General features: G+C 35.1%; 1 protein-coding gene across 1 annotated transcript; it reads left to right on the top strand.

Annotated features, from left to right (window-relative positions):
• The first annotated feature begins 5,476 nt into the window (after positions 1-5,476).
• On the top strand, positions 5,477-11,637 carry rnd1a (Rho family GTPase 1a). The gene is made up of 5 exons (XM_053482908.1): positions 5,477-5,688; positions 6,907-6,994; positions 9,708-9,817; positions 9,902-10,036; positions 10,154-11,637. Exons 1-5 carry the CDS (start codon positions 5,569-5,571, stop codon positions 10,391-10,393), a joined length of 693 nt encoding a protein of 230 aa, XP_053338883.1. The 5' UTR covers positions 5,477-5,568; the 3' UTR covers positions 10,394-11,637.
• Positions 11,638-13,576: the final 1,939 nt, after the last annotated feature.

Below are 13,576 nucleotides of genomic sequence, written 5' to 3'. Positions count from 1 at the left end.
ATTTATTATTAACCTTAAACTCACACTCAGCATTACTCCAGCTCCACAGTGATCCCGGTATGCAATATAGGTAATGAATGAATAAATAATGAATAATTAATTGATCATCAATATAAAATATATTAAATAAATGGGGCAGCTCTTCCAGGGTTGAAGGAATGAATCTTGCATCCAGTTTGTATGCATGGATTTTTCATGTTCTTCCTGAGCTTCTTGTGCCCTGCATGTAGTAATAATAATAATAATAATAATAATAATAGAAAATTTAATTATTAGCTACTAATAAATACTAATTAATTATTAATAATGTGTAATTGCACATTTATAATAATAATTCAATATCAACATCCTCAGGTCAAGGGATGCTTCTCAGTCATCTCCTAATGCTTATATAACTTTTCTCTGTGATTCCTGCATCCTGATTCCTGTTTGCTGCAGATCTGTCTTTGACCTTGTTTCTCTGTACATTGAATTTGCATGTGTTTCTTGTGCATGGTGGATTGCCTCTGGGAATTTTAATTTCCTCCCACAATCCATGCACATTTGGCATTTGCAATATGCCTGTAGTGAGTGTGTGAGTATTTGTAAGCTTTTACTCCACCACATCCTAGAGTAAATATCTGTATTTTCCATTCCACTATGTTTTTGATGAGCAATCCATTAAATTTTACAACCACATTGCTGTTTTTATTTAGACAGTGACAGAGAAATGATGCACCATTTGTGTATGTACAGTATGTGTTTTGCCATTGGGCAACAAGATCAGAGAGCATGTGCATCACTTGCTCACTATCCCAAGACATTGCCATTAGTAAATATTCAGACATGTGCTATCCATTGTGTGAAATGCTGAAACTTGCACATCTTTTGTGGTTGCCTCAAGTGTGGGTTGCCAGATCACAGATCATCAGATCACATCCAGTGCAATGCTGAAACACCACCCACTCCAAATAGGCCAACTATCTGTACTAGAACTAATTTTCCAATTTTCTTTGTTTTATTACCAAGATAATAAAAAAGTATCCCAATAATTTCAGTCATTGTTGTACAATAAAAAAAGTTCAGTGCTTTTTACTCTCTGAATAAAAAAATAGTTTGTGGACATATCATGTTTTTAAAAAAAGCTTTTGAAAAAATGTTTTTATCAGCTTCATATTTTATATGCCTTTCTTAAGTCCACGGGAAAAAGTTTATTGCTTTAAGTGTTCTTATTGTTTTACGTGTTCTTCTACAAATAATTAATGAAAACAAAAATATATTTGTTTCCATTTTTTGTTGAATCTAAAAATGATCAGATCCATCTCCCAAAATTAAGTTTTGCGATCTGTCTACAAAGTAAACATGTATAGGTTACATAGTCTGTTCAGTGTTTTGCATGTCCCAATAATTAAAGCTTAAAAATGTGGCAAAGTGGTTGATCAAGAAGATTCACTACTGTTGCTTCCTTATAATGAAACTCTGTGTTGTGACAGCCCCGAAACCTGACAGATCTAAAGAAGATCTGTATGGAGGAGTGGGCCAAAATCTCTTCTGCAGTGTGTGCAAATCTGGTGAAGAACCGTTTAAAAATTGTAGACCCCTCCATGATTTCTAAGTAAGAAAACTTGCAAAATCACAGGGTGATCAAATACTTATTGACCCTTACTGTATGTGTATAGATCAGAGGGGCACTTTATCTTTTACCTGAGTATTTTTTGTCTGTTTATTTGTACTTTTACTTTAAATTATTAAATATAAAGTGAAATTCTTCCACCACAAAGTTTGTTTATAAGACTAGCTAGTGAAGGTTGTTTAAAAGTTTAAACCTGATTTAGTCTTCCACCACTAGAGGTCAGAAGTTTACAACACTATGACCTCCATACTGTACAAGTTCTGATCCTGGAGTACACCTTCCCCTGCACATTGTATAATGTTTTCTGCTCAAACAAGTCTGATTTACCTAATAAGCTTAACTCTAAACTCTAAATATGGAAAGGCATGAATTACTCCTGGAGCAGGCATGAGACCCTTTAGCCTTATATTTAATTAAGAGGATTTTTCACTGACATCAAAATGCACCATATGTAATTATCTACAATCATACACAGTATAGCTGTCAGTGTCAAATCTCTTGGACTAAAGATAAAAAACTTTGAACATCTAGAAATGAGAAAGTTAATTTGTGTGACAAACATGGAGATGTATGCCTTAAATGTTATTAAGGCTTGCAGTTATCAGTTGAGTTTATTGTGCACCTGTAAAGACTATCACCACAGATTTAAGGGTTTTGAATAATTTCCATGTTGTGTTAAATTGACAATGGCAAATTGTTATTGTTGTTTATTATAAACTAGGTGTTAAAAAATATTGCATTGTGAGTAGCAGACATATTTTATCAAGACTTATTATTCTGTAAAAAAAAAAAAAAAAAAAAAAAAACATAACAAAAACAAAAACAATCCATCAAGTGTGATGGGATGTCAATGATCTTGACTCCTTCTTCCCCCTGGACCCATTTGATCAATTCTGATGACTTGTGTTGGATGATTTCTCATCACTTGATGTTGAGTTCCCATCACCTTATAACCGCTCACTGCTGCTATGGGGGGTGGATATTCAGAGACATAGTTTGTATGACTTTTAGAAAGCATAATGGGGGCTGTGGATGATCATCCTTGGAGAGCTTGGGATTGTGTTATGTTATAGGAAGTGCTATGAACAGTTTTGCATTTGGATCTTCATCACAAAACGGACAATAGCTTCAACAAATCTAACATTAAGTTGGAACTATAATACATTTTAAAATGACTTTGATGCTCATATTCATATGTTGCTTATCAGTGTCTGTCTACACAATGAGCCTTTGACTAGCATGCAGATATGGATAGTTTCCCTTCTGACTCTGGGCCATTCAAGGTTTCTTCATAGTGCCATCTCAGGGGGGTTTCATGCCACAATTACCTCAGGCTTGCTCATTCAGAAAAAACTTATATTTAAATTCAAATTTAAAATGTATATTTTATGTAAATTATGGAATAGAATAGAATAGAATAAAATAGAAGCATGCATGCTAGTTGTTGTGCATCACATTGTGACAATTTATATAAAATTGAAAAACACACAAATTGACACTGCCAGTAGTGATCCCTTAAACCACTGTATAAATATATAGATATAAAACAAATGCCTCAAATGTTAATTTTTTTACTTAAAAAAGAAAAAAAAAGCTTTACATGCCAATGATTGGATTTTTTTCCCCTCCATTTCCTGGAGTTACATGCTGAGTTAAATGTTCACAATAATTAAATTGAATTCAAACAGTTTTTAATCATATTATTTTATGTGTAAAGAATGGACATGTGTGCATTTAAGCAGTACAAAAGAGCTACATAAGCAGCGTAATGGGTTGGGGATGACAGCATCTTGCTTGTTGATGATGCTTTTATTTCATTTGCATAATCCTTGATTGAGGCCAAAGGCAGGAGCTTGCTACTGAAATATCTCCTACCTACATAAAATCTAATTAAAGACTAAAGATAATGATTTTTAGAACCCGCACCACATAATATAATATTAATCAATGTCATCAATACTTTCAACAGTCTTTAGTACTTATGTATAATGGGTGTATGAAATGTTTATGGTATTAAATAGATTTTCAGTAAAAAATGTGCAATAACAAATTTATCTCTAGGATGAAATTGACATGTTTCAAATTTAAGATTAAAATATGAGAGCAACTAAGACAGAGACAGATAAAAAAGACAAAAATAAAAAATACATAACTAAAAATAAAAAAATAAAAACTAAATATATAAAATATTATATATACAATATATAAATATATAACATTTGTTTGTTATTTTTGTTGTTGTTGAGACTGTGTGTGATCAGGGTGTGCTCTGTGGTTTACCATACAGAGCTTCCCAACTGAGATGTGATTTTTCTGTTTCCTGTAGTTTGTGTTTAGGAAAGACCAGACCATCTGTCTCTGGTTGAGTTTAGCCAGGACACAAGGATACACACACACACACACACACACACACACACACACACACGCACACTCGCACACACACACAACTCGTCTACTCGTACCAACCTAATGTGGAAAGTTGGATTGGGAGCGACAACTCACAAACTTTAAAAATTGAACCAGTTACATAATAAACCAAAAATTCACACACAGCCACATTTACAGTACAGATTGGGAACAGACTGACCAAAATATTTGAGAGAACAAAATGTCCTAGGTGCTATGTAATATTTCCTTACTCCATATCATGAAACATCATCTCCATTTCAGAAAAAAAAGGTACTGATATTCCGTACCCTTACCTGTCACAGGAGTCATACTTCGGCATGTACTGTACAGTATATATTTGATGAATTTAATGTATATTGGAAATCTGTAAGACATGAATCATTTTGATTGATTTTATTTGAAAACTTTATTTTTTACAATATAACAAACAAAATAAAATAAACAAGCAGAACAAATATGTTCAAAAAAGGAGTAGGAAGAAGTATAAAGTTATTTAATCCTACTCCTTTTGACTACTTGACAATTTCAGTCATTTTAGACTTATACACACACACACACACACACATATATACATACACACATAAATACTGTACACCTATATACTGTATGTACATATACACATATACATAGACACACACACACACACACACACACACATATATATATATATGTGTGTGTGTGTATATATATATATATATATATATATATATATATATATATAAATCCTGTCCATTTATACAACAGTCATCTTATCCATATCAGAAACAAAGGTTTTACACTTTTAATGTGTAACTTTTCCTGACACACGAGTGTTACTTCAGCGTGCAAATATTTAATGCATTTAATGTATACGGAAATCTCTAATACATATTTTTAACCCTAAAATCTAATCAAAGTTACAACATTGGTCCTTGGTGTTAAATGTGTTATCACAAATAGTAAAGGACAATCTTCACACAGCCATAAGACACACACAAACATGTGCACTTAGTAATAGGGTTAGTGCTATTTTTGGATGTTTGTTTCTTTTTACTTTATTATTCATAATATTTTAATCATATTTAGTCTCCAACATGCACATGCAATCTTGTTAATAATTCGATCATCTAATCAGAGGGAATTACAGTAAAATACACCAGATTAAAGAGTTTTTAATATGTGCCAGCTATAAACAGATCAAGACTGGAAGCTCTGCCATACAAAGTAATGCTTTTACAGATTCTATGATTATATTCAGGAAAATGTCCAAAATGTTTTAACCTTTGCAATATATAGTTTAAGTTTATTAAAACATAAAAAACATCAATCAACTATATTTTGGGGTGGTGGGGGCGTGGCCACTACAGAACGCGGCGCGCGCAGTAATGCGCAGCGCTGATTGGACGGCTGAGGCGCATAAAGCGCTGCAGTTGCGCGTGTTCTCCAGTCAGCCGACTGCTTTCACTGCTGGTGCGGGGTATTAAGTTAACGCGCCGCTGGAACACGTGAATGACATATTGAAGAAGTCGAATTGAGTTTTTTTTCCACATTGTTTCGTCTCGGCGAGAATGAAGGAGAGGAGAATAAGCGAGCCGCTGGTGGTCCGCTGTAAACTGGTGTTAGTGGGAGATGTTCAGTGCGGGAAAACGGCGATGTTACAGGTCTTGGCAAAGGACTGCTACCCCGAGGTGAGGGATCAACTAGTGTCTGTTTCATCTGGTTTTGAATTGCTCAGGCAGGTCCAGGTGAAATCATTTTAACGGTAAATTAATGAGAAACAACAACAACAAGAATACTACTACTACTACTACTACTACTAATAATAATAATAATAATGAAGCAAGTAAACATATTTACAAAATGAAGAAACGCCTGAATGATTTTAACCTTGTTTTAAATATGCTTCACAATAGAAATAAAGTTCACTCACTTTCTCACACATCGTCTATACCTCTTTATCCTGTATACAGGGTCGCGAGGGGCCTAGAGCCTATCCCTGGAGATTTAGGGCACGAGGCATGGTACACTCTGAACAGGGTACCAATCCATTGCATGGCACATACACACACTCGCAGGCTTCTCCACACACTACGGGCAATTTGGGAACGCTAATTAGCACAATCTGCATGTCTTCAGACTGTTGTAGGAAACCAAAACACCCGGAGAAACCCACCGAGCACGGGGAGAACATGCAAATTGCTTACACGTGGATCCGCGGCTGGCATCTAACCCTTCACCCTGTAGGTGCAAGGAGATAGTGATAACCCCTAAGTCAACATGCCACCATGTTAGTAGGACAGTGGTGGCTCAAATGGTTAAAAGGTCAGGGGTTCCAGTATCGCCCAGTTGCCACTGTTAAGTCCTAGAGCAAGGCCCTTAACCCTATCTGCTCTATGGGCGCTGTATCCTGGCCGACCCAGCACTCTGACCCGTTTCCTAACTGTAATGTAAAAAATCATTTTACTGTACTGTAAAGTACAATTGACAAATAATTGATTATTCAGGCTTCACAGAGGTGGATTCAATTATAGCGTTATTTATTTATTTATTAATTTATTTATTTAACTTGTTCTTCAAAATTAACTATAGCAATAATATTTTTTTTAAAAACATTCTTGAGCAAGAAGGCCTGCTCCCTTAACTTGAACCTAACAGTCTCAATTCACCATTTCACATGCATACAAATTCTTTTAATATCTTCTGAAAATGTACAATATAAGTTCAAGTGACTTCTTTTTTAAAAACATGAAACACATTTGCAGTTTAAGAATAATAATTAAATATATTCAGGTTTGTGCACATGGTTTTCAAGTCTCTTTTGAACACAAAAGTCTTTAATCTGTACACAAGCATTTTAAACAAACTGAATTTGAAATACTCACTGCTTTTTATTGTGATTGTTTCAGACCTATATCCCAACAGTGTTTGAGAACTACACATCAGGCATGGAAATAGAAGAACAACACATTGAGCTCAGTCTTTGGGACACATCAGGTAAGAAATTTTAAACTATACCAAATAAACAGCTGTGTTCCCGCATAAACATGGAAAAGTTTGAACACCAGCAGTGCATTATTGACACTGCTTTTCTGTCCCACTGATCAAAGTCGAAAAAGTCAAAGTATAGTTTCAGTACTATGCAAAAGCCATAGGCACCATATGCATTACCACAAACATTTTAGGACAAATGTTACCAATCAAACGTTTAGACACACCTTCTAATTCAGTGGTCTTTCCTGATTTTGATTTCTTTCTACATTATAAAACAATGCTGGAGGCATTTAAAATGTACAAAAATATCTCTTTTGAACAGTTGATATTGAGATGTCTGCTACTTATGCTCTGTAAAGCCTTCATAACGGTGCTAATTTGAGGTGCTGTCAATTATTGATTTCTGAGGATGGTAACTTAAAATGAACTTCACCTCTGCAGCACCACTGATAAGGGAATAGATTGAGCTCCATTACAATGATTTAAAACAAATAAATGATTAAGATGTCATGACAACATCTAGGGTACATTAGAGGTAAGCTCTGAAAATAAAATTTCACCAGTATTGCTAGTGCTTGGAGTCAACCCCTACCTCGTGTTCAAGTACTGATTTCCTGATCAGTGTTTGTAATCGGAGGGTGTGAAAGTAAATGTCATTAATTATGCACGGCATCATTAGTAGATTACAGTCTAGGGGAATATGGACAGATTGGCCATATCACAGATACACACACATACATACACACACACACACAGACACACACACACACTGTTTCTCTATAATTATGACTAATTAGTCTTACTAATTACAGCAGAATATTCTCATCAGTCTTACTCGGGCATCTCACACTCTTCCTATCAAATTGCATGAATAATGAGAGGTTGTGGATACTTTGCTCTTGTAAAAAATTGACATAATTATATATTTAGATTTTTTTCGACCCTCTATATTTTGCATATACATCAAATAATATGCATGCAATGTTTTTTAAACGAATGTACAAAATAAAGACATATAAAAGTTAATTTTTTGTTTACATTTAGCAGACGTACTTAATGTACAACATGATTAGGTGCAGTCAGCAGTGGCGGTTCTACACTGAATTGCTCCCTGGGCGAGACTCCCGCCTGGCGCCCCAAGCCACCTACCCCTAAACTAAACTACTCATAACTTAAATAAATATACTCTGTATAAACATATTATTTAAGATTTTTTTTTATTATTAAGAATAATATACAAATATAAAAATATTTTAGAAGTCCCTGAAACAGGACGCAGTTGAAATTGACATCAAAAGACTGTTGTCTAAAATATTACTCTTAAAAATTGCAAATTTAAATAAACATGCCCTAACATGCTTATTAATCTAATCTAATCTAAGGGAGAAACAATTAGCTCCTTGGTTAATTTACTGTCTCAAATTATATGCTTTGTCACATAACAGAGTTTTAGCAAATGGAAAATGTCTACATTTTCTTAAAATGTCTTTTAAACTATCTACACATATGTAAATTACACTGGCTATGTACAGTATACTGTAAATATATTGTAAATATATTGGCTATAGCCAACATTAACATAAACAATGGAAATAAATAACTGTACTTGCAACAGTTTTGTTGCAAAGTATAATTTAATGGTTAAATTTAATTAGATCTCATGTTGTATACACTGCTGAAAAAGCAATAGAACCCTGCCCCAAAATAATAGAAAAATTATTGGTTTTAACGGTTATAATGGGAGTTGTATTGGTTTTAATGGTAAGTATAACAATGTCTGCTGGTATATGATATGGATTCTATTGGTGGGTGGAATAAGGAATTTTGGGATAGTTTCACTGGAAAAAGTTAATGGTTCATAATGGTATTCAATAGAAACCATTAGAATTTTTGTGATGGTTTGTATATTAGGCTTTTATTGTGTTATATTTTTTTTTAGCATGGTAAGCATAGCAAGCATCATAAGCAAGATGGCTAACAAACCTAAGAGTTAACATTATACCACTAATGAACATAATGACATAAATACCTTAATCATACAAAGAGAACATTGTTGCATACTTTTATCTTTTGCCCGTTTCCCCTCATCTTCTTTTCTTATTTTCCTAAACTGGGCACCTGACAGCTTTGGCCTTTGTCTCTTCATCGCTGTGTTTACTTTGTAATCGACGATTTGACAACCAACAGATTTCCCCCAATGCTGTCAGTCACGACCAGAAGTCAAGACCAAACCAATTCACCTCCACATCATAATAATTTTTATTAGCCATTTCACACAATTAAATAAATGAAAAAAGTGCTAATTATTGGTCTGTGTTTATAATATTTTGAATGAAATGTGCGTTATTTGTAAGAAAGTCAGGTGTCACCGACAATTTATCCCCCCTCCTTGTCCACTTCATTTGGGAGAGGTGAACTGTAGTCTACCCCCCCTCCTCTCTCCTCTCTGCTCTCTCAGCTTTTGTGCGGCTCCTTCAGCAGCAGGGGCGGCACAGGTATCATAGATAATAGAAAACCGCTTAACGGTTTCATAAAGCATGGCGTGGTGCCAGCTTGGGTTATTGTTTCTGCCAAAATATGCATGTTGTCCATGTGAGTGTTTTTAATTTCTCCAATTTTTTCCATCTACCCAAAAACCTACCAGTTTTTGTTGTGTTGTATTTGTTTACAATATTCTCCAGTTTTTATATTTATTGATAAAATTGTTGTATTATAGGTTCTCCATATTACGATAATGTCAGACCACTTTGCTATAGTGACTCTGATGCTGTGCTGCTATGTTTCGACATCAGCCGACCTGACATTGTTGACAGCTCTCTGAAAAAGGTAAATGTGGCCACAGCATAGGCATAGATATATTTGATGTATAGTGTTACATTTGCCCAGTTATCATAGTGTTTCCTTTTATAGTGGAAGAGAGAGATCATGGATTTTTGTCCCAATGCACGCATCCTCCTGGTCGCCTGTAAGACGGACCTGCGCACTGACGTGTGCACACTGATGGAGCTGTCCATGCAAAAAATGGCCCCGATTTCCCACGAACAGGTCACTTAGTTACATCTACTTGATTTATACCATATGATTATTGCTTGATCTATTTATCTATTAATCTGCCTGTCAGTCTATTGATCTTTATTTGTTTTCTCATGGCTTTTTTACTAGGGTTCTTCACTAGCAAAGCAGGTGGGAGCCGAGGCATATCTGGAGTGTTCCGCATTCACGTCAGAGAAAAGCATTCACAGCGTTTTTCGTTTAGCAGCATTAGCTTGCCTTAACAAACTTCAGCCGCCTATCAAGCCAAGCCCCGCCCACCGGAAACGCCTGTTACACCTGCCGAAGAAGAGAGAGATTCTGAGCTCCTCCTTCAGCAAAGAGAGAACAAAGAGTTGTTCTGTCATGTGACCCGAACTTACTGCTTCCTGAGATTGGCACAAGGACAGTTTTGAAGGGGGGAAAAGGCCTTTGTTGTCTTTACACACCCAATAGTTTGTCTTTCCAGTTGGTCCACAGTCCTACATTTTTTTACATCAACGATACAGACAACGATACAGATCAACTGATTGATTTCTTTTTTTTTTTTACATAAAATTGTCTGCTAACATTCAGTTCGCATGAACTTTATTTAATTACTTGTTTATTATTTATTGATGGTGTGGTGGAGAACTGAGCTGTCCATGCATATCAGCAGTAACAAGAATTCTTCCTGTACAAGTATGTGGGACGGACAAAGCATATGTAATTTTGTTGAAGGACACAAAACGGTAACTTAACTGCTTAACTGGGAATGTTTTAAAGAGCAGCTATAAAACTGGCACTTGATCGAGTGTGCATGTAGGAAGAAAAACTACAACTGCAAGCACTATCCTTTGTCCATCTATAAATCTAATAACAAAGAGACGGGTTAGCCTGGACAAATCTTGAAATAGCATGAACAACACACATATTATGAATTCAGTTCAGTTTAGAAGGGGCTTGACCTCTGAGTAGCTGTGGCTCTTTGAAGAACATGTCAGAGCAGGACAGAAGAGATTAGGGGGATTAGTTGAGGAGACAGGATGACATTTTATCCTAGGCAAGACTGACAAGAAATAAGATATAAGGTAATCCTACTGAACGTGCCTGATTATATGACCTGCCTTTTTAAGGTGACCTTCTTCAAAAATTTTTCCTTCAATTCATGTCTTTTAATTAGTTGATTTGGACTTTTAGTGCTTAAATGGCTTTTGTATTATTATTGAATTAAATACTAGGGGTGTAGCAGCAAAGCCACTACATTTATCTGCATCTGTTTGATGCTTCCAATATTCATATCTGTATTTGGATTTAAACACAGTAGTGGTCTTGACAAAAACATACCACTATGACCATAAAAATCCTGGAAAACTATGTAAGGGGGAACAATGAGAAATGTAGAAACACCAGCACTATCAATATAGTCTATAAAATCTCCTCACTTAATTCTTTTTACTTTATCAATCAAACCGTTTTTTTGTGTTTGTGGGATTTTTATTCTGACACACACCTGTAGTCACAACCAGATGTCCTGTGAACTAGAATAGAAAAGTAATTAAGTTATTTTCTTTTATAATTTAATTAAAAAAAGTGAAACTTTAATATATATTGGATTCACTACCTGTCAAGTGAAATATTTCAAGCCTTTTTTCGTTTTTGTATTTTTTATTAATTCTTATACCGTAGCTCACGGAAAAAAAAAATCCAGTATCTCAGAATATTAGAACATTTTATTTTGAGTTTGAGTAAATTACTATTCATTTAGTATAAACACTGTGTATCTCTTGATGGAGTCAGTGCATCAACAGCTACCATGCACAGATAGATGCCTTTAGAAAATGGGACTCCTGCAATCCTAGTATCAACCCACTTCTAAACCACAGACAAGATTAGAAGGTTCTTTTCTGGGCTAAGGAGAAAAACAACTAGAACGATGCTCAGTAATCCTCTTTTAAGATGAAATTAAATCTTTCTTTTTATTTGGAAATCAAATTCCCAGACCTGGAGGAAGAGTGGAGAGGCACAGAATTCAAGTTGTTCGAAGTCCAGTCTGAATGTTTTTTACTGATGTTGGTCCATGGTGTTTTATTAAGTCCAAAGTCTATGCAGCCATCTACCAGGAGATTTTAGAGCACGTCATACTTTCATCCGCTGACAAGCTTGCTGACTTAGCACCTGCCTGCAGTACCAAAACTACCACTAACTGGTTTGCCATGGTATTGCTAAGCTTGATTGACCAGCCAAATTGCCTGACCTGAATTGCCTCAATGATGATAGCATTATTCATGCTACAGGAGCCCTGACCAAGTACTGAGTGCATGAATGAACATACTTTTCAGAAGCTGGACATTTCTCTACTGTAAATCTGTTTTTAATTGATCTTAGGAAATATTTTAATATTGATTTTTTTTAATTACTATGTGTAATGAATATAGAATATGAGTTTAACTTTTTAAGTAATTATTAATAATTTGGGTCAGTGTAATAAAGTAATCTTAGTGATGTTTTAAATTGCATTTGAGAAAAGTTATGTTCTATGCAGAATTTGTTTTTCTAAAGTAGATCTCATAAAACTAAACAATACAGCTTAACTGTAACATACTGAAAAACATACAGTGACACTACCTTTGGGAATCTGGTTGTAAACCGTGTATTGATTTTTACCGTGTATTGATTTTTACACGGTTGGTTTAAGATGAATAGTGCCTGACTCAGAATTTGCCAGTGATAATATCAGTTTTTGTCAGGACAGTATTGTGTGAGTGCATGTACTTGCCGTACTGCACAAGCAGACATTAGTCTTTAAAGCTCACAGACTGGGACTATCACTACTTTTTCATCTCTGAACACCTCGCAATGTTTTCTTAGATCTTTTCTTAGATGTTTTCTCATAAACGCTCTGTTCCCCACTTTTCTGTTTCACAAAGGGATAAGTAACCCTTGATACTGCAGATTTAGTAAAATATTTAATACATACATCCCTTTATGCATCTTACAGAAGATGCTCACAACTCTGCACAGTACCAGAATGCCGCAGTGTTGCTAAGCAACGATCAAGGATGTACAGCACTGCTCAATACTGATGACAAGCTGTAGTAAGGATGTGTTATTTTACTGTAGCGCTAAATACAGGTGCTACAGTGGATCTAAATTAAATACATATGCTTCCAAAAAACTTTTTGCTTTTGCTAATGAAACTTGGGTAACATAGGCATTAATATTTGTTTGTGAGAATGTAGGTTAAAGTGACATGCATCTTGTGTTTCGTCATGCAATTTGTTTAAAAAAAAATTTTAAGCTGCTGATTTCCCTCAACTGGTTTCATTAAAAATGGCTTTATTGTGTTCAAATATATTTATTGTGTGTTTGTGCAGACATAAGGATGATTCCAACACTGCAGTAGATCAATATATTTCCCCTCCTCCACAACTGTGAAGCAGTGTGTACCCCCTGAGGTTTGCCGCCTGATGGCTGTAATGTAGATGATGTGTTTGTCTCTGTGCCACCATCTCAATATAATAGTTCTACACATTTAAGCAGCTCCCCAGGGTGCAGCAAAAATTGTTTCTAGTG

This window comes from Clarias gariepinus, chromosome 22 (assembly GCF_024256425.1).
Source record: "Clarias gariepinus isolate MV-2021 ecotype Netherlands chromosome 22, CGAR_prim_01v2, whole genome shotgun sequence".
Classification (NCBI taxonomy): domain Eukaryota; kingdom Metazoa; phylum Chordata; class Actinopteri; order Siluriformes; family Clariidae; genus Clarias; species Clarias gariepinus.
Note: the sequence above shows the minus strand (reverse complement) of the source record. Positions and strands in the feature narration are given on the sequence as shown.

Coding starts and splice junctions, on each gene's coding strand:
- rnd1a (XM_053482908.1), top strand. CDS start 5,569: ATGAAGGAGAGGAGAATAAGCGAGCCGCTGGTGGTCCGCTGTAAACTG. Junction 5,689..6,906: donor CAAAGGACTGCTACCCCGAG/GTGAGGGATCAA, acceptor TGATTGTTTCAG/ACCTATATCCCAACAGTGTT. Junction 6,995..9,707: donor CAGTCTTTGGGACACATCAG/GTAAGAAATTTT, acceptor GTTGTATTATAG/GTTCTCCATATTACGATAAT.